The following is a 23,742-nucleotide window of genomic DNA, read 5'->3' as shown; positions in this document are numbered from 1 at the left end:
CGGAAAATACTTTACCATGTTGCACTCTGGGAGGAAAATGGAGACTATGAACTAGCTTATTAATCTTTGTATTTCCTCCCTGTTTCCTCACCTCGGCCCCAAATCCAAGTGACTGGAATTCAGTGGCTTATTCAGGAGGCTGCCTGCAACAGTTTGCTGTCCAGACCACCCGGCAGGGTTGTTTCTGACCTTTGCCTCTGACCGGGGCTGTTGCACAAACTCCCCTGCTTTGGGCCTCGGCTGCCCAGTCACTCCCTGGCTCTCACAGGCCCGGGAGCTCTCATCTGTGGGTGCCCGGGGCTCTGCTGGCAGGCGCTGATTCCCGGCCGCGGGGAACACTTGCGTGCTCGTGCATTTAGGGCCCATTTGCTCTGGTTTCATCACGCGGTACGTCACATTTGGTGCATATTATTCTCTAGCCCTACCACTTTTCATTGTAAACAATCACTTTCTAACCTGCCGTCGTGGCAGGCAGAGTGCAGGCAGTCCATTCCGGGCAGGTGGGGGCCGCGGGCGCTGGAACCTCTCGTGTGGCCTGACAGCTTCCTCCAGCTCCTTGCTTTATTTGCAAACTGGACCACGGACCCGAGACCCCGCTCCTGCCTTAGTCCCGCGGGATTGGGAAGTTCAAGACTTTGAATTCAGGCACCAGCAAGTTTGAAAACCTGCGGGTCAGAGCGGGGCGCAGGCGCGGGCCCCCTACCCTCTGTCCCCTGCCCCCTCGGAAGCGCGGCGCTGCTTCCAGGAGTTGGGACGAGCTGGCGCGAGGACCCGGGGCGCCAGCAGGAACCGCCCGCTTCGGGGACCCGGCGCCAGCGTCGTCCCTCGCGGGGTAACACCGCCCACTTCCGCCCTCAGCGGGCGCGCGCCGCACAATCGCCGTCGCAGCGCGCAGGCCTTTTGTCCTTCCGTCGTCCCCGTAGTGGCCGTAACCCGAGTGACACGTTTCCTTGGGGGCGTGGAGGGGCGGGGCGGGATGGACCGTCAGTGCTTAAAGGGCCCGCCACTCGGGCGCGGGAGGCGGTGCCTCTGGAGCCAGCGCGGGGCGCGGCAACCCGAGCAGGTTGGGAAGGCGGAATGAAGGGCCGGGTGGGCTCGCCGGGGGCCGGGGAGTCCGTGGGTAGCGAGGGAATTTCCGACGGGCCGGGTCGCGTTGCAGGCAGCGTCCCTCCGTCCCAGTTCCCCGCTTCCTGGGCTGGGGCGGCTGGGGTTCATTCATTCCCGGCCTGGGGACTCCTAGCTCAGTCCCGCTCCGCGCCACAGCCCAACGCCCAGCCTGAGACCCAGCCGCCCTCGAGTGCTCGGGGCCCAGCGCCTCTTCCCTCCAGCAGACAGACTGGGAAAACCGAGGGGGCGACGGCTGAGCAAGGTCACTTCGCGGGTCCGGGGCGCAGCCGGCCTCAGACCAGCTTTCCTGCCTCCAGGGCCTCTCTGCGACCTACCTTAGGGGTCCGCGCCGGGCGCGAGCCGAGGGTGGGGACGGCTTCGGCGCGGCGGGCAGAGTCCAGCAGGGAGTGGTGGGGGAAGGGCGAGCCGTCTTGGGAGGGGGGCGGGCTGCGAGCTTGGCGATCCGGATTCCAGCCCGCTGTCGCCAGCTGTGGGACTGAAGGCAAACTGCTTCGCTTCTGTGAGCCTAGTATCTTCATCTGTAAAGGGCCAGTGATAACACCTGCCTCACCGAGATGCTGGGGGAATTCAGGAAAATCATGCAGAAGTGCCTGGGACGGAGCCTGGCACGCAGAACACTATTGGTCCAGTGGGTTGGAGCTGCGTGAGCCCAGAAGGGAACAGAGTCAGCCTGGAGGAAGGCGGCAGCGGGCTCGGACCCTGGGAATGAAAGGCCTCAGTGTCTGGGGCTTCCTCCCCGTCCCGCCCTTTCTGCCCGCAGAGTTTGTTCAGGGTGGAGGTGCGCACCTGGCAAAGTCCACGTCTACACGGCCCACCCAGGGCGGCCTGGAGTTGGGCGGGATCCTTAACTGCGAGCCAGGAGTGACCGGGCTGGCCCTGGCATGGGCAGAGGCTGAGCCTACCTGGCAAAAGACCTCACCCTTGAGGCCATGTGATCTATTTCCTGCTTCCTCCCAGCTGGCCCTTGAGGAAAAGCGGGTGGGGGCTGCCTGGAGCAGGAGGTATTAATCACTGAGCCCAGGAGCCAGTTTACACCTACCCATGGCAGAGGCATTGGGCAGGCCTGGGTCTGAGCCGACAGAACCCCTTCTGGGACCCTGGAGTCCCAATCCTGCTGCCATTTTCCTTCTGCCCAGGACTCTGCAGTCCTCAGTGACTTTGGAGAAGGAAGTGTGGATCCTCAGATTCCATCTTTCCAACCCCAAGACAAATGGAACTAGAAAACAAGGTGCCTGTGTATCAGTCTCCCCAGCTCTGCTGTGGCAGGCCCTTAAGGTCACCTCATTGAACCCCCACACTGCCTCATGATGTTTATACAATTATTAGCAAGCCTCAGGCCAGAAAGTAATGGTATCCAGACTTGCCCCAGGGCTGACTTCTGAGCCATCCTGGTATCTAGGGCACACTGCCTTCTTTCAGAGTGAGCTTAGAGGGCCAGATTCCAGGGAGAAGGAAGCGCTAAGCCAGCAGCCTCAGCCACCTCTGAGACTCTGTATCCTGGGCCAGGTGCCATGGCAGAGAAGGTGCTGGTAACAGGTGGGGCTGGCTACATCGGCAGCCACACGGTGCTGGAGCTGCTGGAGGCTGGCTACTCGCCTGTGGTCATCGACAACTTCCATAACGCCTTTCGTGGTGAGCAGCAGTGGGGCTGGGGCTTCTCGAGGGGATGGTAGAAGCAAAACCCTGGGTTCCACTTTGACCACCGAGTGGGGGATGTGGGTCTGGCTTGTCCCTGGGAACACAGCACGCCCCTTCATGACGATGTGGCCTACATGTGCCCCCCCAGGAGGGGGCTCCATGCCTGAGAGCCTGCGGCGGGTCCAGGAGCTGACAGGCCGCGCTGTGGAGTTTGAGGAGATGGACATTTTGGACCAGGCAGCCCTACAGCGTCTCTTCAAAAAGGTGGGTGCCCATGCCTGTGGTCCCAGCTACTCAGGAGGCTGGTATAGGAAGATGGCTTCCGGGAGTTGGAGGTTGCAGTGAGCTGAGATGGCATCACTGCACTCCAGCTTGGGCATCAGAGCGAGCTGTCAAGAAAAAAAAAGTGGGTGCAGGCAGGTAGGCCAGGGGCATTGCCAAGGACTAAGGCCAGTAGAGCAACCTCTGACCATGTTACCCCTGCAGCACAGCTTTGTGGCGGTCATCCACTTTGCGGGGCTCAAGGCTGTGGGCGAGTCGGTGCAGAAGCCTCTGGATTATTACAGAGTTAACCTGACTGGGACCATCCAGCTTCTGGAGGTGAGAGGCATGGGGCAAGGCATGGACACTACAAGGGTGTCCAGCTGGGCCCCAGCCTGGGAGGCAGTGCCAAACACAGAGCCCAAGCTGTTATCCTGGACGCATATCTTTACCTCCCAGCCTCAGTTTCCCCATCTGTAAATGAGAGTGCCCATAACCTCAGCCCCATCCTCCTGTGGAAGAGTAATAGGGTGGGAGTAATGTGTGAGGCAGAGACCACTGATGCCACCTCTCCATGGCCAGATCATGAGGGCCCATGGGGTGAAGAACCTCGTGTTCAGCAGCTCAGCCACTGTGTATGGAAACCCCAAGTACCTGCCCCTGGACGAGGCCCACCCCACGGGTGGCTGTACCAACCCTTATGGCAAGTCCAAGTTCTTCATCGAGGAAATGATCCGGGACCTGTGCCAGGCAGACAAGGTGAGAACCCCCTTGACTGCACCCTGGCTTCACTGACAGACTCCTCAGGGCCCACCATGAGCCCAAGAGTGGGATTCTGAACCCCCCACTATGGAGGAAGCTAAGCTCAGGCAGTCGCAGTAGAGGGCCCCACCCCTGCTTGTTTCTAGAGATAATGAGTAGGTAACTGGCTGGGCATGGTCGCTCACGCCTGTAATCTCAGCACTTTGGGAGGCCAAGGCGGGCAGATTACCTAAGGTGAGGAGTTCAAGACCAGCCTGGCCAACATGGTGAAACCCTGTCTCTACTAAAAATACAAAAACTAGCCTGGCACGGTGGTACGCACCTGTAATCCCAGCTACTCAGGCATGGTGGTGAGGCCTAGTCCCAGCTATTCAGAGGCTGAGGCACAAGAATTGCTTGAACCTGGAAGGCGGAGGCTGCAGTGAGCCAAATCAGGCCACTACACTCCAGCCTGGGCCATAGTGAGACTCCATCTCGGCAAAGCAAATTGGCATGGGGGTGCGGAAGAGGGCTCTGGGTTCAGCTGGGACGTACTGCCTGCACTTCTGGCCTCACTGCCTGACCTACATCCCACAGACCTGGAACGCAGTGCTGCTGCGCTATTTCAACCCCACAGGTGCCCATGCCTCTGGCTGCATCGGTGAGGATCCCCAGGGCATCCCCAACAACCTCATGCCTTATGTCTCCCAGGTAATGCAGAAGGGAAGGGACAGAGGAGTGGCCCTAGGGTTACAGCTGGTGCCTGGGACCTGGGAGGAACTGACCTGATCTCCACCTCCAGGTGGCGATCGGGCGACGGGAGGCCCTGAATGTCTTTGGCAATGACTATGACACAGAGGATGGCACGGGTGAGCCAAGGACTAGGGGACCTAGGAGTGGGAGCCAGGAGGGAGAGTCAGGGGAAACAAACTCCCATCCCCGCCTCCTCCTCCGCAGGTGTCCGGGATTACATCCATGTCGTGGATCTGGCCAAGGGCCACATTGCAGCCTTGAGGAAGCTGAAGGAGCAGTGTGGCTGCCGGGTAGGAAGAGAAGGGAGAAGTGAAGGAGGGGAGGGGGCAGATCCAGGCAGAGGGGCCCAGAGCGGTGGTTAGTGCAGCCCCTTCCATAAACCCTGTTCTCCGCGGGGCAGATCTACAACCTGGGCACGGGCACAGGCTATTCAGTGCTGCAGATGGTCCAAGCTATGGAGAAGGCGTCTGGGAAGAAGGTAGGCCCCCACCCCACCCCACCCACCTCACGCCACCCAGCTCTCAGCACCAGAGCAGCTTTGGCCCTTCCCACTTGCTGTCTGGTGGGCACCTGCTACTGCCCAGTCTCCTGACCCTGCCTAGCACCCAGCACCAGGTGCCTGTGGGCAAGCACTGCTCTGTTCTTAAAAGTCCTGCTCAGCTAAGCTCCAACTACCTCCTGTCTTGCAGATCCCATACAAGGTGGTGGCACGGCGGGAAGGTGATGTGGCAGCCTGTTATGCCAACCCCAGCCTGGCCCACGAGGAGCTGGGGTGGACAGCAGCCTTAGGGCTGGACAGGATGTGTGAGTGCTGGCCTGACCCCTACAGAGTTAGGGGCCAGGGAAGGGCTGATCAGATCTAGGCTCACCTACCCAGGGTGGGCTGTGAGGTTGGGGGAGGCTCTGCATTCCACCATGGGCCCTGAGCACACACCTCACGTGTTGCAGGTGAAGACCTCTGGCGCTGGCAAAAGCAGAATCCTTCAGGCTTTGGCGCACAGGCCTGAGGACCCTCTCCTACCCAGGACCAGGAAAAGAGAAGCAGCTGCCGGCTCTCCAGCCTTTGGCAGGAACCCAGGGCCCTGGAGCTGCTGGGGCCACGCCAAGGCCTCCCCTACCTCAAACCCCAGCTGGGCCCGCTCAGCCTACCAGGCATGAGGCCAAGGGCTCCACCGACCAGGAGGCTGAGGTCTCCAACTCTTATCTTCTGCAGGGTCCAGGAGTTCATCAGGACCACCAAGAGCGAGTGACCGGGCAAGGCTCTGGAACAAAACCTCCTAGGCACTCATTTATACTGCTCTGAAAGAGCTTTCCAAAGTATTTAAAAATAAAAAGTTTTCTTACACTGAGGCAGGTTCTCACAGATGGTCACTATCTACCCCTGGAATAGAATCAGCCAGGCCTGAGCACTGAGGAAGCAATTTCTTTAATTTTATCGGAATCCAGGACACAACAAGAAAAACACCCAAAACCACATGGAGACAGAAGACGAGACACAACTCTTCCCCCAATACCTCCCTGCTCTAGAGTTGGGACAAAGTGGGGGTGAGACAGCTGGGGGGAGACCTGAACCCCAGTCCAGCCCTGCGGGCTCTGGGCCTGCAGGGAAGGAGGGTAACGGGAGGCAGGGCCCAGCCCCCCAGTTGGGGGAAACAGCTGAGGGAAGGCCCCCCTCGAAAGGCTCCACCTCCTCACCAGCACTCCAGCCCAGGGACAGGGAGCCCACAGCAGCAAGGGGGCCCCAGGGCCATGGCCACATTCAGGACTGAGAAGCAGCTGGAGTGGAGGCAGGAGAGAGACGATTATCTGGGCAGGATCAGTTGGGGCAGGGGCCTGGGAGGGCCCCATGGGCCAAACCCTGAGGTCACAGGAGGGGGCCCAAAGTGGGGCTAGTGAGTGAGGTCCTGAGTGAGTGGGTCAGCGGCTGGGCCCCTTTCTCCAGCTGCCTGTAGCCCCTCCAATACTGCTGCCAGGGGGGCCCACCTCCAGGGAAATGGGGTAAGAAAGCAGCCTGCCCCTGCTGCAGAGAGCCAGGTGGCTGAGGCCAGGAAGCAATGCCCGGCCAGGCCTCGCCACCTGCCCCAGAGGCCTGTGGGAAAAGGACAGGTCAGGAAGGGTGGGGACAGGGGCTCGACCGGCTCAGATCCAAGATGGTGCCACGCTTGCTTGCTGGGTCCCCCATGAGCTGGGAGACCACACTGAGGCCAGCAACTAGTTAGACAGGAGGCAGCAGCTTCTCAAGAAATTCCTTCACAGCTGCCATCTCCTGAGGGGATTAAGAGGGGATCACAAGAGGCTCCTGGCTGGAGGCAGAGAGGTGGGAGTGGGAAATGGTCCCCCCACTGACCTGAGGACAGGAGCTGTGCATGACACCGGGGTACGTCTTGAACTGGACCCTGGCAGGTGTGACAACAGACCGGAGCTTTTCAGCGGTCAGGGCCCCAAACCGTACGGGCACCATGGGGTCCAGCTCCCCGTGGCACTGGAGGATGGCCAGGTCCTTGGCACTGCCATTAGCTGCCTGGGGGCCAGACAGGACTCAGGGCAAAGCCAGTGCTGCAGCAGTCCCCAAGCCACGAGGATGCAGACACAAAGGTAGGGGGTGGGGGGAGGTCAGTGGGGACATTCACCTGAGGGAAGGCCCGGTGTAGAGGCAGCCAGCAGCTCAATGCCACGATGCCAGCCAGAGGGTGGGGGCAGGTGAGGGCTGTGTAAAGGGACAGGGCCCCACCCTGGAGGGAGGAGAGAGAGGGGGGTCATGAGGGCACAGCTCATCCACCTGCCACCCCTGCCCCCCACCCCTCTCCCCTCACCTGTGAAAAGCCGCCCAGGACGATTCGATTGGCAGGGATCCCATTCTTCATTTCATGCTCAATCAAGGCCTTGACTGGGGGGGAGGGGGCATGATTGGGTTGGGGGAAGTTGCCAAGGGGCCCAAGAAGGGAGCCAGGTGGAGGAACCATCCAGCGCTTTCCTGGGGGGCAGGGGAAGGAGGATGTGGAGCAGGGCCTAGGGTCTTACTGTTCTCTGCTGCCTTCTTGATGCCAGCCTCGTCCTCTGGGGCATCTGGACTCAGCCCCATCAGGTCAAACCTGGGGAGTAGAGGTATTAGCAGCTACAGAAAACCCTGGCCAGCACCCTGTAGTTCCCTCAGCTCGTGTCCTTGTTCCCCTGCCCACCACCTACTCCCAAACTCACCAGGAGGGCATCACCATCTTCATGTTGAGGGTCACGGGGATCCTAGGCCTGGGGAGGGACAGCCAGAGGGCCCATCATACTCAGGGATGAGGAAGACGCAGCCCAGAGCCCAGAGTGGGGCTGTGCCTCCCCTGGGGGCCCCTCCCAGCAGGCAGGGCCTGTGTTTAAGGTGTTGCCAGGCAACCTGCCACGTGGGGCTGGAGGCTGTGGTTAGGGCAAAGCGCCAGCGATGGAGAAGCAGGGCCCAGCTCTTGGTGTGATGGGGTCCCAGGCAGTCGGTGAGTACTCGGGGAAGGGGCAAAGGGAGGTGTGGGTCTAGGACAGGCGTCCCCAAACTTTTTACACAGGGGGCCAGTTCACTGTCCCTCAGACCGTTGGAGGGCCGCCACATACTGTGCTCCTCTCACTGACCACCAATGAAAGAGGTGCCCCTTCCTGAAGTATGGCGGCCGGATAAATGGCCTCAGGGGGCCGCATGCGGCCCGTCGGCTGTAGTTTGGGGACACCTGGTCTAGGAGAACTCACGTCTAAAAGGCCTTAGGGCTGGGGGCTGGTGCTGGATGCCACTCCTGGGGGCTCCACAGGAGCTAAGCTTGAAAATGTCACTTCTGACTGCCCTGGGCCCAAGCCCCAGGATGCAGCTGACAGGAGAGAACAGGCCTGGGACAACAGGACCACCCCCAGATGATCCCCAGCTTCAGCCTCTCCCTTGCTGGGGCGACACTCACGCATGGGGACAGATGTACTTGACATGAGGGAGCCGGATGGTGGAGAGGGCGTCAGCCCAGCTGTGCCTGTAGGAGGGACGGGAGAAAAGGCTCTGATGCAGTAGGAAGAGAAGGGGACGGCCGGTCGTAGTGGCTCACACCTGTAATCCCAGCACTTTGGGAGGCCAAAGTGGAAAGATCACCTGAGGTCAGGAGTTCGAGACCAGCCTGGCCAACATGGAGAAATCCCGTCCCTACTAAAAATACAAAAAAATTAGCTGGGCATGGTGGCAGTCGCGTGTAATCCCAGCTTCTTGGGAAGCTGAGGCAAGAGAATTGCTTAAACCCAGGAGTCGAGGTTGCAGTGAGCCGAGACTGCATCAGTACACTCCAGCCTGGGCAACAGAGCGGGATTCTGTCTCAAAAAAAGAAAAAAAAAGGAAGGGAAGGGGACGTGCAGGCCTCTTGGTCCGCAGCTGGACCCAGGCGCCCTCCCTAAGGAACACCCCTCCCCAGTCACTTACCCTGTGTCTCCAAGTCCATGTAAAAAAATGACCTGGAAAAGGATGGGACATGGGGAGACACGAAGGTTCCCCCTAGGTCCACCAACTTCTGCCCACCCCTCTCCCACCCCTAGGACCTGGGGGGAACCCAGGTAGGAGCCAAACAGTTCACTACTCCAAGCCTCTTGACCTCGGGATACTGCCTGTTCATCACCGCCACCTCCATTTTCCCACACCCGCTCCAGCCGGTCCTCCAGCTGCCCCCGGTGGGTCTGGCCATGGATGAAAGAGGATCCTTACCGCGGCCGTTTCCCGCTCAGCTCCAGACACGGTGGCAGCATCGGTGAGCAGGGGCACAGACATGGTGTTACCACACATACACCACACGGCTCCACGGCGGGGGCCTGCACACATCGGGGATGGCGGTCAAGAGCAAAACCAGGCATAGGACACACTCCTGGCCCAAGGGGCCACCAGGCCATTAGCCCCACACAGCACCCAGGTTCTGTCCTGGGCACAAAGAATAGTCAGGCAAGAAGTCCCAGGGCACAGGGGAAGTCTGCCTCCATCCACTCCAGGGCTGAAAGGCAGAGGAAGCCACCCTAGTGGCCCAGAAGGTGTGTCTGGTTCTGGCCCAACACAGGACCTGAGTTTGCTGGAGAGAGGCAGGGCATAGGGACTGCAGGGCAGGGGGTTAGGGGAGGCAGCCACACCCCTGCTTCGTCCCCCCTCTAACTCCTCTGGGGTCAGTGCCTTCTCACTGCTCTCCAGTCATTCCTGGATCCCTGCCTCCCCAAATCCCAGCCCTATAGGAAATGGAGAGAAAAATGCCAGGCAAGGAAATGAGCTTCCAGACCCTACTCACTGCCGCCCCCGGCCCCCATCTCAACCTCCCCCACCCAGCCCCATTCGGCCTCCATGCAGTTTCTTCTGGCTCATCCATTCCCAGAACTCTGGGGGGCTGCCCATGTCCCCAGAGAGCATAAGAACTCCTGTCTGCCACCCACCCCCAAACTGGTGTTCCACACCCTCCTAAACAGAGCTACCTGCTGCAGCGGCCACTGACTGCAAACGGGCCCGGCCTGACCACGCTCTGGGACTCCCAAACACACAAAAGAATGTCAGGCTGGCTGGCCCCTCCCCATCCTCAGCGTCCTCCAAACTCGCCGGAAGCTTCCACTACCTGCCTCCAAGTGCCTGTCCACCCCTCCCAACTGGCCTCACCTTCCATCTCTGACCCCTGAGGGCACCTCCCCACAATGGGATTGTTCACCTGTGATCCGGGGTTCCTCTTCCCACTGGGAATGCACCTCCCGCCCTGAGCTGCGATTCCTCTCCTTCTCCACCGTGGAGACTTGGACCTCCCGCCACGGCTTCCTCCTCAGAGGGGTACCTTCCCCTGACCTGTCTCCCTCTCCACCTTCAGAACTTCCACCCTGACCCGGGATCTCCCGCTCCCCACAATGGGAACTTGTGTTCTGACCAAGGCTCGCCCTCCCCGTTGACATTTTCTACCCTGACCCAGGACTCGCACCTACCCACAATGGGGCTTTCTATCTTTGACTCTGGGGAAGCCCCCGCCCCACGATGGGCTCTTCCACTTCCAACCCCGAAGTCTGTCTCATTATACCCTGACACCCCCTTGCCCAGCCCCGCTCCACTCCCGAAGTCCCCAAGACAGGACAGCGGCTTCGTACCTCACTCCCCGCCCCCACCCTCCCCCCATCGCCGCTCCCCCTCCCCGCCCTCCAGGACCCTCCAGAAGCCAACGTCCCCCACATGTTCTTCCGCAGCCGCAGGCCGGGTACCTCCACTCTCTGGAGCTTCCGAGGCCGCTTAGGCGATTCTCCTTTCTCCCGCAGACACACACTCTTCCCCCTCGGCCGCCCCCGCCGGAACTTCCGTTCGAGTCCCGGGAACCCAGCCAGCGCGCTGCCGGATGTAGCCTGGCCAACGGTACGGAACCCGGAAGCGGGGACCCAGCTTCGCTGGATAGAAGCTGCCATGTTGGAGGCGGCAGGGCCACTCCCTGTCATTCAGCCGCGCAGTCGCTGGGTTCTCACCCGCTCCCACCTTATAGAATGGAGACAAGGCACCCAAGACTCCCACTTGCTACCACCACCCAGGCGCCTCCTGAAGGAGAGCTGTCCGGAAGAAGAGGCATCCCTCACACTATTGTTCGCAGAAACTTTACCACCTTCCCATCCCCATGCGACATACCTCTTAAGGCCTTGGGTGTCTGCCACTGGCTTTCATGGCCCTATTCCAGGATCATGAATGGAATCACATAGTCTGCACTGAAGAGACCTTACAGATCATCTAGTTCTCCAGCCTTAAAGATGGGGAAACTGAGGCTCAAGGAAGGGAAGTAAATAGCAACCTTGGGGTTCCACTGAAATTCTGCCTCTGGATCTGCTTCCTGGGCTATAAAATGGTAATAACCACCCTGTCTCCTTCATAGCTTTATTGGTAGGCTTAAATGAGGTTATGTGAGCATACTTGATACACTGTAAAGTCACAGCATGAGGTGTTAATCACATAAAACAGGAAGATATGCAAAGGGAAAATATACAAAGGTTGTAGCAGGAGAGGTGGACAGGCACTGGCAGTGTTAGCGCTGCCTCACAAGCAATGCCATGCAGACAGTGCACAAAACGCTGCCATCAAGTTGAAGTGGAAATAGGGATCAGGGACCACAGAAAAGTCAGAGGGGAAGGCAAACATGAGTTGAAGGAGCATCTCCCTGAGAATGTGTACCTCACATTCTACAAGTACAAAATGAGTCACACTTGCTCCTCAGCCACTTAGGACTCATTCTCCCAGCTTAACCTATACTAGTGTTTTCTTTAAACAGAAAGAAAACAGTACAAAGTTGGAAGCACAACGAAGCACTTTCCCCCAGGTCTAGAGGCAATTCGGTCCTAAGTCTCCACAGGTCAAGGAGCCTACAACACCAGGATTCAGGGCAGGAAAACTTTGGGCCTAGGGGACCACCCCAAGCCAAGGACTCAGGACTGAATGTCAAAAGAAAAAGCGGGTAATGTCCCCACTTAGGGAAAAAGGAACACTTCCTCCTGCAACCTCAATCACCTGAGACACCATAGCACTTTCAACAAATTCTTTAGAGCAAAGCTTCTAATTCAGAGGCTCAGTCCCAGGAGCTGTGATTAGTGCTTTAATTAGTGGAATTAGTGAAGGGCTAGTCTGCTCTAAGACTTAAAACTTTATTTTCCCCCTACCCCATATTTAAACATAACCCTTCTTTTAACTCCAAAAAACAATCCAACTGAAATAAAAAGGCTGTGTCTTGAGTGAATAGGACTCTTAGTGCTTTTCAAGAACGCATTTGCATTCTGGTTGATTTGAGATTTGATTTTAGAAATTTTGAGGGCCAACAAGGTTTGGTGGTAGCAGACTTTTCCTAGGACAGGCTGGAGAAACAGTGGCTATATCCTCCTAAAAACAGCATGGGCCAATCCCTCAGAGGAGTTCTCCCAAGAGGATCAGATTCAACACTAATTCCATTTATCAACTGTTCCTGTTTTCTGCAAGGCAGAGAATACTGACCATTTCAAATCCCCTTTTTAGATACTTATATTCTCTCCAATTGCCAAACTGACTTTCAAAATTTAAGTCCAATGTCTTTGGTCCACCTTCAGACCACATGAGCTGCTCAATTACTTTCCTCACTCTCATTTCTTCTGATGAGCTCCAGAATCAGTTCTCCCTTATTTTTGTAAATGTCATTCTACAAATTACTTCCTTTTGTGTAAAATGAAATATAGGTTTTTTGTGGTTTTTTTGAGACAAGGTCTCACTCTGTCACCTCAGGCTGGGGTGCAGTGGCACAGTCATGGCTCACAGTAGTCTCAACCTCCTTGGCTCCAGTGATTCTCCCTCCTCAGCCTCCCAAGTGGCTGGGACTACAGGTGTGTGCCACCATGCTCAGCTAATTTTTGTGAAATACAGGTTTTCAACCCCACCTTCCTCTTTATATGTATGGGTAGGAGTGTTTTTGGTCTACTGTACAAAATTGAGCTTGACCTTTCCTGGAGAAACTGATCCAGCCTTGATTTAATTGTGGCACTTCCTATAATCTACCTAGTCCAAAACAACAACAAAAAATTTCAAAGTTCAGTACAGTTCCCCACGAAATGCAAGTTGCATTAGTTTATCATGAACTCAAAAGAAAGTACAAACATGAAGTCTGGCAAGGATTTATTAGGAAGCTTATTAGTCACAGTGAATAAAAGCCATGAAAAGAGGAACTCAGATCTCCAAATTCTGGCACTGGACTTACAACACTAGTCAGAAGCTAATAAACATTAAGGATGTTCCAAGGGGAATCTTAACTAAGTCTCAATCTTACTGACCAGATTACCCACACACACAGAAATGATCCCCATGCTCTCCCCTGACTGCTTAGCTAGGCAGTGGAAAAGACCTTCTCCCCAAGCTTAAGCTATCACGCATCAGCAGGAGATTCCCGCCCTTCTAGCTATAACAGGACACATGTGCATGACAGACAACTCCAAGCTGGGAAACTTGATAAAAATGCTGAACAATGAGAGGGGAAAGGAGCAAGCAGGAACAAGTGTTTCTAGTTGGAGACCCTCCTGCTGGCTAGTACTAACACAATCCTGAGGCATCAGAAAGCTTCCTACAGCCCACAAATAGTTTCCTTTAAAAAAAAAAAAAAAAAAAAAGTCACACAACATTCCTGCCACAAAGCAACATGACACTTGGAATCACATGGCCACATTGACTGGAAAAGCAAGCGTTATCCATGACTGCCAGATGCCACCCAACCCAAGACCCCATTTCCGCAGTGCCCTAGAAAACCACGATTGTTCCCTGGCACCTACACAACCCTCCCAGTGGTGTCGTATCTTCTGTAGGCCAGGTTTCTGCAGCAAGCCCCAAAGACAAAGCTTGGCAGACGCTGTGGCAGCCAACTCTCTCTGGAGCCTAATCCCTTTGTCCTTCCCAACAGGTAGTCGTACATCTTCACTGACATGGCACCTCTATGGGAGCCTTGGCCAGCCCTTAGGAAATAAAGTGTGTCTGTGGGGTAACCTGATGGACCCTATGGTCTGCTGGGTTGGCGGATGCTTCGTAATTGCAGATGGTCACCTCATGACGGCGAAGCTGTGAGAAAATTGAAGGTGCGTCAGCCAGCCATTGAAAGAATTGTTCTTTTCCACACCACACACATTGCTGGAAGTCCTTATTCAGGCTCATTTCTAAAAGTCATCATTTAATACCTCCCGATTTTGATACTTAGAAGTCGTCATCTAGTATCACCCAATTCTGATACTTTTTAACTTCAGAAAGCTGTAAAGATCATTATCAATGATTTACCCTGTAACTGTGAAGATTCAGTTACCCTACTATAATGGCAGAACCATGAGAACAGGAACTTGTCTATTGTATTATCTTATTCCTGGTGCCTCAACAGTAAGATTATCAGAAGTTTTGAAAGAATTTGAAAGTGAAAAACCATGAATTAATATAAATAACAATTTCAGGCCAGGCGCAGTGGCTCACACCTGTAATCCCAGCAGTTTGGGAGGCTGAGACAGGCAGATCACCTGAAGTCAGGAGTTTGAGACCAGCTTGGCCAACATGACAAAACCCCTTCTCTACTAAAAATACAAAAAAATTAGCCAGGCATGGCAGTGGGCGCCTATAATCCCAGCTACTCGGGGGACTGAGGCAGAATTGCTTGAACCCAGGAGGCGGAGGTTGCAGTGAGCCGAGATCTCACCACTGCACTCCAGCCTGGGTGACAGAATGAGACTCTGTCTTCCCAAAAAATATATGACAATTTCAACCTCCTTAAAAATACCTTTTAGTTTGTCAAATGAAAGTGTATACTGATAAAACCAAGAAAAATCATAAACAAACCGGAAGCAATTGTAACATCTGCTCTTTTCCCTTCCCTGGTAGCTCCTATCACCAGTGTGCAGATATGTAGACATGAGGGGACAACTTTCCAACCCCATCTTACCTCAGTCCACTCTCCTCTCAGGCCAATATAAAAGACCTTTGTGGTATCTGCTCCGAAATTTTTTGAAATATGAATCGAGAGATGATAGACATTTGAAAAACGAGAAATTCTAGAGGATGACAGGAATAGGGAAAGAAGATGTAAGTTACAGTTCAATGAGTATCTCACCACCATGTAAAACAACAATTCGGCTCCAACTCATAAAACCCAGGCAAAGTCAGAGAACACCTGGAGTTCTTCCTTCTCCTTTGGACAGGTAATTATTTCAATGACCATTTACTGAGCATCTGCCAGATCCTGTCCAAGGCAATAGGGATAAACACTGCTCCTGCCCTCAAGGAACAGGAACAAGAAATGCTGCATAACCCAGCAGGGATTCTAAAGCACATTTAGTGTTGAACTAAACTAATGGGAGGTACGGCAGTGACATGTAACTCTGCCTGTTGTAAGCTCACTATGCAAAGAGGAATTCTGAAAGCATCTTTACTAAAACCACCCTAGGAGTTCATTCAAACCTGCCAATTGCTTCCAAGTTAACAAGTCTGTGGCTTGCACTGAATCTCTGCCAAAAATTGACCAAGTCAAAGATCAATTCTCTTCCACTGTTTGAACTCATTTCTGATGCTAAGAGAGCAGGAGACTGGCCAAAAATAAATGGCAAGCCATATAAGAAGCCACAGAAAATGGAAGACAGGCCCCATACTTACTTTGTAGCATACTCTAATTCTCCTGTAAGATCCCGGTTCAGACTAAAGGTCTGATCTGGCTCCCTTTCTGTATCATCAAAGGACATCTGTGGAATATTCTTGTACCTAAGAAAGGAAAGGGAAGAAAAGTCAAGAAATGTGCATTATCACATTTCAGGTTTTCAAATATTTCTTTTCTTCTTTTTTTTTTTTCTTTTTCTTTTTTTTTTTTTTTTTGAGACGGAGTTTCGCCCTTGTTACCCAGGCTGGAGTGCAATGGCGCGATCTCGGTTCACTGCAACCTCCGCCTCCTGGGCTCAGGCAATTCTCCTGCCTCAGCCTCCTGAGTAGCTGGGATTACAGGCACGTGCCACCATGCCCAGCTAATTTTTTGCACTTTTTAGTAGAGACGGGGTTTCACCATGTTGACCAGGATGGCCTCGATCTCTCGACCTCATGATCCACCCGCCTCGGCCTCCCAAAGTGCTGGGATTACAGGCTTGAGCCACCGCGCCTGGCCAGGTTTTCAAATATTTCTACTGACTGCTTAACTGGCTTTGGTTCTATCAATAGGAGATTGAATTTAGGGGTCAAATTTAGAAATGGCATTGTATTGGCACTTATATACAAATATCTCCAAATTTTTTTTTTTTTTTTTTTTTTTTTTTGAGTCATCCAGGCTGGAGTGCAATGGGTGGCTCACTGCAACCTCCACCTCGCAGGTTCAAGTGACTCTCATGCCTCGGCCTCCCGAGTAGCTGAGTCTACAGGTGCACGCCACCACACCCAGCTAATTTTGGTACTTCTAGGAAAGACAGGGTTTCAACATGTTGGCAGTGCTGGTCTCAAACTCCTGACCTCAGGTGATCCACCCACGTTAGTCTCCCAAAGTGCTGGAATTAAAGGCATGAGCCAACATGCCCAGCCTACAAATATCTTTAATCTAACAAAAAAAGAGCTGAGATCTGCAACATAACTCTGTGACATCTTTGAGTGGGTTAATATCACATGAGAAGCAATACACAAAGAGACGGCTCAAACTAGGTCACATGCAACAAATGCATGGAGAAAATAAATAACTCAGCACATTCAGACCAAACTGAGGATGTTATTAAATAAAACAGCTTACTGATGGGAAAAATATATACTTTGGCAGAAACATACTACACACAGTTAAGAGATAAAAGATCATGTAACCTAATGCTCAAGCATTTTTTATATACTCAGTCACCTTACAGTCCTAAAAAAAAAAAAAAAAAAAAAAAAAAAAAAAAAAAAAAACAGTTTGAGGGTTTGCCGGGAGCGGTGGCTCAAGCCTGTAATCCCAGCACTTTGGGAGGCTGAGGCGGGTGGATCACGAGGTCAAGAGATCGAGACCATCCTGGTCAACATGGTGAAACCCCGTCTCTACTAAAAATACAAAAAATTAGCTGGGCATGGTGGTGCGTGCCCGTAATCCCAGCTACTCAGGAGGCTGAGGCAGGAGAATTGCCTGAACCCAGGAGGCGGAGGTTGCAATGAGCCGAGATCACGCCACTGCACTCCAGCCTGGGTAACAAGAGCGAAACTCCGTCTCAAAAAAAAAAAAAAAAAAAAAAAAAAAAAAAAAAAACACAATTTGAGGGTTTCCATTTTGAAAGAACATGAAAGAATGCAACCTCACATCTAAACTGCTAGAGAGGTTGCAGTGAACTGAGATCGTGTCACTGCACTACAGCCTGGGTAACAAAGTGAGACTCCGCCTCAAAATAAATAAAAAGTAAAATGCTAGAGAGGAAAATGTTTTTGAAAGAGTAATCTAGGCTGGGCACGGTGGCTCAAGCCTGTAATCCTAGCACTTTGGGAGGCCGAGGTGGGTGGATCCCAAGGTCAGGAGATCGAGACCATCCTGGCCAACATAGTGAAAATCTCTATTAAAAAAAAAAAAAAAAGAAGAGCAATCTAAAAAAGTAGATGTCCCTATAACCCACAAACTCTCAAAGACTAAGCCACATATCCCTACCAACTCCAGCATGTTTTATTAACACACCCACACAGAAGAGGCCTAGATATTAGCTGGAGCAAAAGGCATGTAATTTAAGAAAGCAAATGTTTACTTCAAAGTGTTTCTAAGAATGACACACCACAGAATAATAATAATAGTGAACATTTATGAGCAGAATAATCAGAAGCAGTTTAGCACTGTAGTCAAAATCTAGAGCTAGACTTTCTGGGTTTCAAGCCTGGCTCTGTCACTTACCAGCTGAGTAAATTTGGGCACCTGATTTAACCTCTGTTTCCTCATCTGTAAAATGGGAATAGTAATAGTACGTACTCCACACAATTAGTATAGAGATGAAACTGAATCAATTCTAAGTGATGCATATATTTTTAAAACTTCAATATGAAAAAGTTCAAACTTATATATAAGTAGAGAGAACATATGAATCTCCACATACTTTTCACTCATCTTCAATGATTGACATTATGTAGATTTTGCCTATCAGAACCCAGGAGGCAGAGGTTGCGTGCGTGAGTGTGTGTGTGTATTCCAGTATGTACCTCTTGAGGTTTTGTGTGTGTGTGTGTGTGTGTGTGTGTGTGTGTGTGTGTGTCTGTGTGTGTGTGTGTGTGTGTGTGTGTGTGTGTATTCCAGTATATACCTCTAAAAATGGCTTTTAGACCAGGCATGGTGGCTCACTTGAGGTCAGGAGTTCAAAACCAGCCTAGCCAACATGGCGAAACCCCATCTCTATAAAAAATACAAAAATTAGCCAGGCTTGGTGGCAGGAATCTGTAATTCCAGCTACGTGGGAGGCTGAGGCCAAAGTTGCAGTGAGCCAAGATCACGCCACTGCACTCCAGCCTGGGTGACAGAGACCTCATCTCAAAAAAAAAAAAAGGTGGGGGGGGGGGCATGGATGTAATACCATTTTACAATTGACAGTATCAACAAATAAATTAACAGCAGCCGGGCGCAGTGGCTCAAATCTGTAATCCCAGCACTTTGGGAGGCCGAGGCGGGTGGATCACGAGGTCGAGAGATCGAGACCATCCTGGTCAACAAGGTGAAACCCTGTCTCTACTAAAAATACAAAAAATTAGCTGGGCATGGTGGCACGTGCCTGTAATCCCAGCTACTCAGGAGGCTGAGGCAAGAGAATTGCTTGAACTCAGGAGGCGGAGGTTGCGGTGAGCGGAGATCGCGCCATTGCACTCCAGCCTGGGTAACAAGAGCTAAACTCCGTCTCAAAAAAAAAAAAAAAAAAAAAATTAACAGCAGTTCTTTTTTCTTTAATTTTTTTTTTTTTGGCTGCGTGCAGTGGCTCACTCCTGTAATCCCAGCACATCAGGAGGCTGAGGTGGGCCAACCGCTTAGACCAGGAGTTCAAGACCAGCTTGGGCAACATGGTAAAACCCCATCTTTGTTTAAAAAAAAAAAAACACACACACACATAAATTAGCTGGGCATGGTGGCACACATCTGTATTCCTAGCTACTTGGGAGGCTGCAGTGGGAGGACTGCTTGAGCTGAGGAGGTTGAGGCTGCAGTGTGCTATGATTGCAACACTGTACTCCAGCCCAGGTGATAAGGTGAGGCCCCATCTCAAAATATGTAAATAAATAATTTTTTTTTAAGCCTTTCTCTGTTGCCCAGGCTAGAGTACAGTGTATGATTTTATGATCTTAATTCACTGTAACCTTTAAGTCCTAGGTTCAAGTGATCCTTTGTTCTTGGCCTCCCCAAAGTGCTGGGATTAAAGCATGAGCCACTGTACTCAGCCCAATGGTAATTATTTTATTTATTTACTTTTGAGACAATCTTGCACTGTCGCCTACATTGGAATGAAGTGGTGTGATCTTGGCTCACTGCAACCTCGGCCTCCCATGTTCAAGCGATTCTCCTGCCTCAGCCTCCTGAGTAGCTAGGATTACAGGCACCTACCACCACACCCAGCTAATTTTTGTATTTTTAGTAGAGATGGGGTTTTGCCATGTTGGCCAGGCTGGTCTTGAACTGACCTCAGGTGATCTGCTGGCCTCAGCCTCCCAAAGTGCTGAGATTATAGGCATGAGCCACCGCGCCCAGCTGAATGGTAATCCTTTAATAATACGTTATGCCTCATCTTTGTTCAGATTTCCCTGATTTAATACTCTCAATCTGACTTTTCTAGATGTGTCAATGGCATGTCATAGTTGAATAGTTTTTCTGTATTACTTGTATATAAAATAATGGTACATTTTACAATGACATCTTACATTTGACAAAGTACAATATACGTAGTGTGCTTAGAACTGAGGGCTATGCAATCCATCCAATCAGCCCCACTGTTGTATAAAATAAAAGAACTGAGGGCTATGTATTTGTGTCTGTTCAAACAAAATTGGGCACTTACTGTGTTCCAGACCTAATCTAACTCCTTACATGTTATAACTCATTTAAGCCTCTCCACAATCTTATGAGATAGGCACTGTTACCATTTCCATATTACATATGAGAAAATTGAGGCATAGAGAAGATAAGCAAGGTCTCAAAGTCATGAAGCTAGCAAGTGGTAGTCATTATTTGAACCCAGTTCACTCCAGAGCCCACACTCTAAATCACAATGCAGCATGGATATCTAATATTCTTAGGTTAGTCCATCAGCTTTCAAGTAAATGAGTCTCCAAAATCATCAGATCAAAGGTACTATTTCCTTAAAATGATTATTTTTTTTGAGACAGTCTCACTCTGTCATCCAGGCTGGAGTGCAGTGGCACGATATTGGCTCACTGCAACCTCTGCCTCCTGGGTTCAAGTGAAACTCCTGCCTCAGCATCCCAAGTAGCTGGCATAACAGGTGCCCGCCATTATACCCAGCTAATTTTATGTATTCCTGGCCTCCCAAAGTGCCAGGATTACAGGCATGAGTCACTGTCCCCAGCCAGTATCACTATCTTAAATCTCTCTAAAGTCCATTTAAATTGATCAATTTTTCAGATGAAAAAAAATTTTTTTTTTGAGACACAGTCTCTCTCTGTTGCCCAGGCTGGAGTGCAATGGCACAAACTCGGCTCAATGCAACCTGCACCTCCCCGGTTTAAGTGATTCTCATGCTTCAGCCTCTCCAGTAGCTAGGATTACAGGAGTGTGCCACCGTGCCCAGCTAAAATTTTTGTATTTTTAGTAGAGACAGGCTTTTGTCATGTTGGCCAGGCTGATCTTGAACTCCTGGCCTCAAGTGATCCACCCGCCTCGGCCTCCCAAAGTGCTGGGATTTGCATTTTTATTATTATTTTTGAGATGGAGTCTCATTCTGTCACCCAGGCTGGAGTGCAGTGGCCAGATCTCAGCTGAATGCAACCTCCGGCTCCCAGGTTCAAGCAATTCTCCTGCCTTATCCTCCCTAGTAGCTGAGATTACAGGTGCACACCACCATGCCTGGCTAATTTTTGTATTTTTAGTACAGAGGGGGTTTCAACAGGTTGGCCAGGCTGGTGTCGAACTCCTAACCTCAGGTGATCCGCCTGCCTCACCCTCCCAAAGGGATTACAGGTGTGAGGCACCATGCCTGCCCTATTTATCATCTTTTATTGGTTTTGTGGGATAAGCCACTGTCCCTGGCCTGAAATTTTTAAATGTAAAATTATTCTTATATGTTTCTCCAACACTCAAAAAGCAGTTTTCCCTTTCTTTTAGGAACGCTGTCTTGGAATAAGGTAAGCTGCCGAAAAGAGTACTAGCTCTGGTGGTAAAAGATTCAGTGTTGCAAGAGGTATACACGACTTTGCTAACTAAATGCAACACAAACTCAGGTGGAGTAATTCTATGTCAATAAAACACAGGCTAAGACCATTACTGTATGAAATAGCAAGGAAAAATGTTGAGGCTAACCCCAAGAATAGACTCCATAAAGATCATGTAAGATCTCCAGCTAGTTATTAAGAAAACTGCAAAGTCATCAACAAATGACATTTACACAATGCTCTCTGAATGAATCGTGTCATAGTAAGTGCTTTGAAACATGAGACAAGCTACTGGGGCTAAAAATGCTTAATCTAAAAAACCCATTAATTCAGGAAGAAATATGTGTATTCCAATGCAGAATGAGAACAGGACCAAGACATTTTAGAAGGGGAAATGTTAAACCCAGTAAGAAGAAAAATGATACTATTCTGGAATAAAATGTTACCAGAAAGAGATAGTTAGGAGCTCCTTGAGGGCCTAAGCCTTTGCCACTTACAGTCTCATCTCAGAAGGGTGTGAGTCATCGTCCTCTCCCATTATAATGATGCCTTTGAGCTTGACATTGCCCGTAAATCTGCCAGAATGCAAAAAAGAAGGTTGTCAACCTGGGTTTGAATACCTGTTTAGTTGTGTGACCCTGGGCAGGACCCTTCCCCTGTATGGGCTTCAGTTGACTCATCTGTCAAACTGTACTATATAATTTCTAAGATCCTGTCTACCTCTAGCATTCTACAATTCTAAGAAATCTACCTCCATTTCTCAGGTATTGTTCAACAAATACATCTGTTTCCAGTCCGCACCAAAAAAGCTACGATGCTTTCCTCCTCAAACCCACCAAAATAAGTTATCCCGTTTCTAGAAGCAAATGTGTGCTGTTGACACAACCAGTGAATGAATCCATCTGAGGAGGCAACTGGGTACAGCCTATTCAGCCTGAGGTAGGCACCAGGGAGATACTTACGGAATATTAAACAGAAGCTCTTCATCTGCATCACTTTCAACAAACTGGAGGGGATGGGGAGGGGGGAGGAGAAAGCAACAAATATTTGCTGAGAGCCTACAATTTCAGGCATCTCCCACCCTGTTCTACAACTGGGGTGCAACGGGAATAGTCACTCTCCCTTGGTTTTCCAAGACTTACTAACTTGAAGCTAATCAGTCTTATCCAGTGTCCTAACAGCCACAGGCAATCCAACTGGAAGGTTCTTAATAAAAACCCCATAAATAAATTTCAAGGGTCGAAGAGCCTCCTGAAGTGTGAACTGAAAGGTAGGTGCTTAATGTCCATTTTTCTGGGGAGAAGGTCCATTGCTTTCAAATAGATAGCAAAGGGGCCTGCGACCCCACGACGTAAAGAACCTTTGCTCTACACGGGAAACACCTTTCATCTCCCTAGCTCGTCTTCGCCAGGTGATATGATGAGGCAGCCATTAGGACCAATGGCCCTCACCGTCATCCTCTCTAACCCACACAGCCCTGGAATAGAGCGTTAGACTGTGTAGCGACAAAACTGCTCCCTTTCCTTCTCGGTCTGTTTCCCTAAATGCTAGCCTCCCAGAGAGCTGGCAGGAGACAGGCACGGAAAAGCGCTTGGCAAACCAGGCTGTCGTTATTTTTAACATCAGGAATGAGCACACGGACCGCCCGAGGCCCCAGGCGGACCCCACCCCGCCCGCCCCGGGCCCCAGGCGGCCCACCTTGGAGCGGTCGGTCCGCTCCTCCCACGGCTTGAAGACGCCGCGGCCGCTGCCCTCACGGCTCTCGTTAAGGCACTGCAGCCGCTCCAGGTCGATGCGCAGGTACAGGCCATAGGCCAGGCCGCGCTGCTCAGGCGGCTCCTCCCGTTCGGCGGCGCACCGACAGCCGCCCCCGCCGTGGCTGTGACCGTGCGACATGACGACGCCGCCACCTGCGCGTCCGCTCGGCCCGGCCGCCGCGCTAGCTCACCCCGGCTCCGCTCAGTTCAGCTCCGGCCGCCAAGCGCGCCGCGTCCGCCGCGTCGTAAAAGGCGCCCCTAAGCGGCGCATGCGCCTGGGGAGAAGGCGGGGGCGGGGGGGCGCGAGCGGGCGGAAGTGACGTTGGACGCGCGCCTCCCAAGTGCCAGAGTTCGTGTTGACTCCTTCATCCCTGGCGCTGGAAGCTGCTACTGTCCCGGCTTCCCAGGTGTGGAAACTGAAGGACAGAGAGATTAAATGGGTGTTCTGAGTAAACTCACAGGCTGAGATTCGAATTGTCCTCCCCCTGGAGGCAGGAGCCTGTGCTCTCTTCCTTGACTGCCACGTTTCTTTGCGAGCTGATAGAGGAAAGCGTGCGGAATGATAAGGCCCTGGAGACCGGAGAACGCGAGGTTATCGCTGTCCCACACACGCCCGCTTAGGTGTCGAGAGCTCCCAGGCCCACTTGCATAACC

The 23,742-nt window shown here is 52.1% G+C and overlaps 3 protein-coding genes across 8 annotated transcripts; 1 reads left to right on the top strand and 2 right to left on the bottom strand.

Moving 5' to 3' along the window:
* The first annotated feature begins 981 nt into the window (after positions 1-981).
* On the top strand, positions 982-5,870 carry GALE (UDP-galactose-4-epimerase). Of its 5 annotated transcripts, none has more exons than XM_003934870.4 (11): positions 982-1,063; positions 2,635-2,760; positions 2,915-3,030; positions 3,253-3,366; positions 3,610-3,786; positions 4,366-4,479; positions 4,571-4,637; positions 4,726-4,811; positions 4,922-4,999; positions 5,211-5,325; positions 5,470-5,870. In XM_003934870.4, the coding sequence occupies exons 2-11, from the start codon at positions 2,640-2,642 to the stop codon at positions 5,526-5,528; spliced, it is 1,047 nt and encodes a 348-aa protein (XP_003934919.1). In that variant the 5' UTR covers positions 982-1,063; positions 2,635-2,639; the 3' UTR covers positions 5,529-5,870. The 5 variants fall into 5 exon arrangements, with proteins under 5 accessions (XP_003934919.1, XP_074236371.1, XP_074236372.1 ...); XM_074380270.1 differs by having other exon boundaries at positions 1,002-1,063; positions 2,265-2,760; XM_074380271.1 differs by lacking the exon at positions 982-1,063 and adding an exon at positions 1,071-1,089.
* A 61-nt stretch (positions 5,871-5,931) lies between these two features.
* Positions 5,932-13,027, bottom strand: LYPLA2 (lysophospholipase 2). Of its 2 annotated transcripts, XM_003934872.4 has the most exons (10): positions 10,738-10,843; positions 9,230-9,333; positions 8,951-8,982; positions 8,448-8,513; positions 7,720-7,767; positions 7,543-7,613; positions 7,335-7,408; positions 7,152-7,253; positions 6,869-7,042; positions 5,932-6,787 (listed from the first exon to the last, which is right to left on the bottom strand). In XM_003934872.4, the coding sequence occupies exons 2-10, from the start codon at positions 9,305-9,307 to the stop codon at positions 6,737-6,739; spliced, it is 696 nt and encodes a 231-aa protein (XP_003934921.1). In that variant the 5' UTR covers positions 9,308-9,333; positions 10,738-10,843; the 3' UTR covers positions 5,932-6,736. The 2 variants fall into 2 exon arrangements, with proteins under 2 accessions (XP_003934921.1, XP_010343755.1); XM_010345453.3 differs by lacking the exon at positions 8,951-8,982 and having other exon boundaries at positions 10,738-13,027.
* A 103-nt stretch (positions 13,028-13,130) lies between these two features.
* Positions 13,131-23,351, bottom strand: PITHD1 (PITH domain containing 1). The gene is made up of 6 exons (XM_003934871.4): positions 23,030-23,351; positions 22,294-22,337; positions 21,829-21,906; positions 15,647-15,751; positions 14,940-15,048; positions 13,131-14,077 (listed from the first exon to the last, which is right to left on the bottom strand). The coding sequence occupies exons 1-6, from the start codon at positions 23,225-23,227 to the stop codon at positions 13,976-13,978; spliced, it is 636 nt and encodes a 211-aa protein (XP_003934920.1). The 5' UTR covers positions 23,228-23,351; the 3' UTR covers positions 13,131-13,975.
* Positions 23,352-23,742: the final 391 nt, after the last annotated feature.

The sequence above is a fragment of the Saimiri boliviensis genome, chromosome 11 (genome assembly GCF_048565385.1).
Source record: "Saimiri boliviensis isolate mSaiBol1 chromosome 11, mSaiBol1.pri, whole genome shotgun sequence".
In the NCBI taxonomy this organism is placed as follows: domain Eukaryota; kingdom Metazoa; phylum Chordata; class Mammalia; order Primates; family Cebidae; genus Saimiri; species Saimiri boliviensis.
The sequence above is the reverse complement of the archived record's forward strand: the minus strand, read 5'-3'. Positions and strand labels throughout refer to the sequence as shown.

Bases quoted from the DNA above. Each gene is read 5' to 3' on its own strand.
- GALE (XM_074380268.1), top strand. From the start codon at position 2,170: ATGGCAGAGGCATTGGGCAGGCCTGGGTCTGAGCCGACAGAACCCCTT. The intron at 4,480-4,570 runs GTAATGCAGAAG...CTCCACCTCCAG, and splicing joins TCATGCCTTATGTCTCCCAG to GTGGCGATCGGGCGACGGGA. The intron at 5,000-5,210 runs GTAGGCCCCCAC...CCTGTCTTGCAG, and splicing joins AGAAGGCGTCTGGGAAGAAG to ATCCCATACAAGGTGGTGGC.
- LYPLA2 (XM_010345453.3), bottom strand. From the start codon at position 10,965: ATGACAGGGAGTGGCCCTGCCGCCTCCAACATGGCAGCTTCTATCCAG. The intron at 9,334-10,737 runs GTACCCGGCCTG...CGATGTGTGCAG, and splicing joins GGAAGCTCCAGAGAGTGGAG to GCCCCCGCCGTGGAGCCGTG. The intron at 7,768-8,447 runs GTGAGTGTCGCC...GTCCCTCCCCAG, and splicing joins AAGTACATCTGTCCCCATGC to GCCTAGGATCCCCGTGACCC.
- PITHD1 (XM_003934871.4), bottom strand. From the start codon at position 23,227: ATGTCGCACGGTCACAGCCACGGCGGGGGCGGCTGTCGGTGCGCCGCC. The intron at 21,907-22,293 runs GTAAGTATCTCC...GCATTCTGGCAG, and splicing joins GAGCTTCTGTTTAATATTCC to ATTTACGGGCAATGTCAAGC. The intron at 15,049-15,646 runs GTAAGTATGGGG...GTCATCCTCTAG, and splicing joins GAATTAGAGTATGCTACAAA to AATTTCTCGTTTTTCAAATG.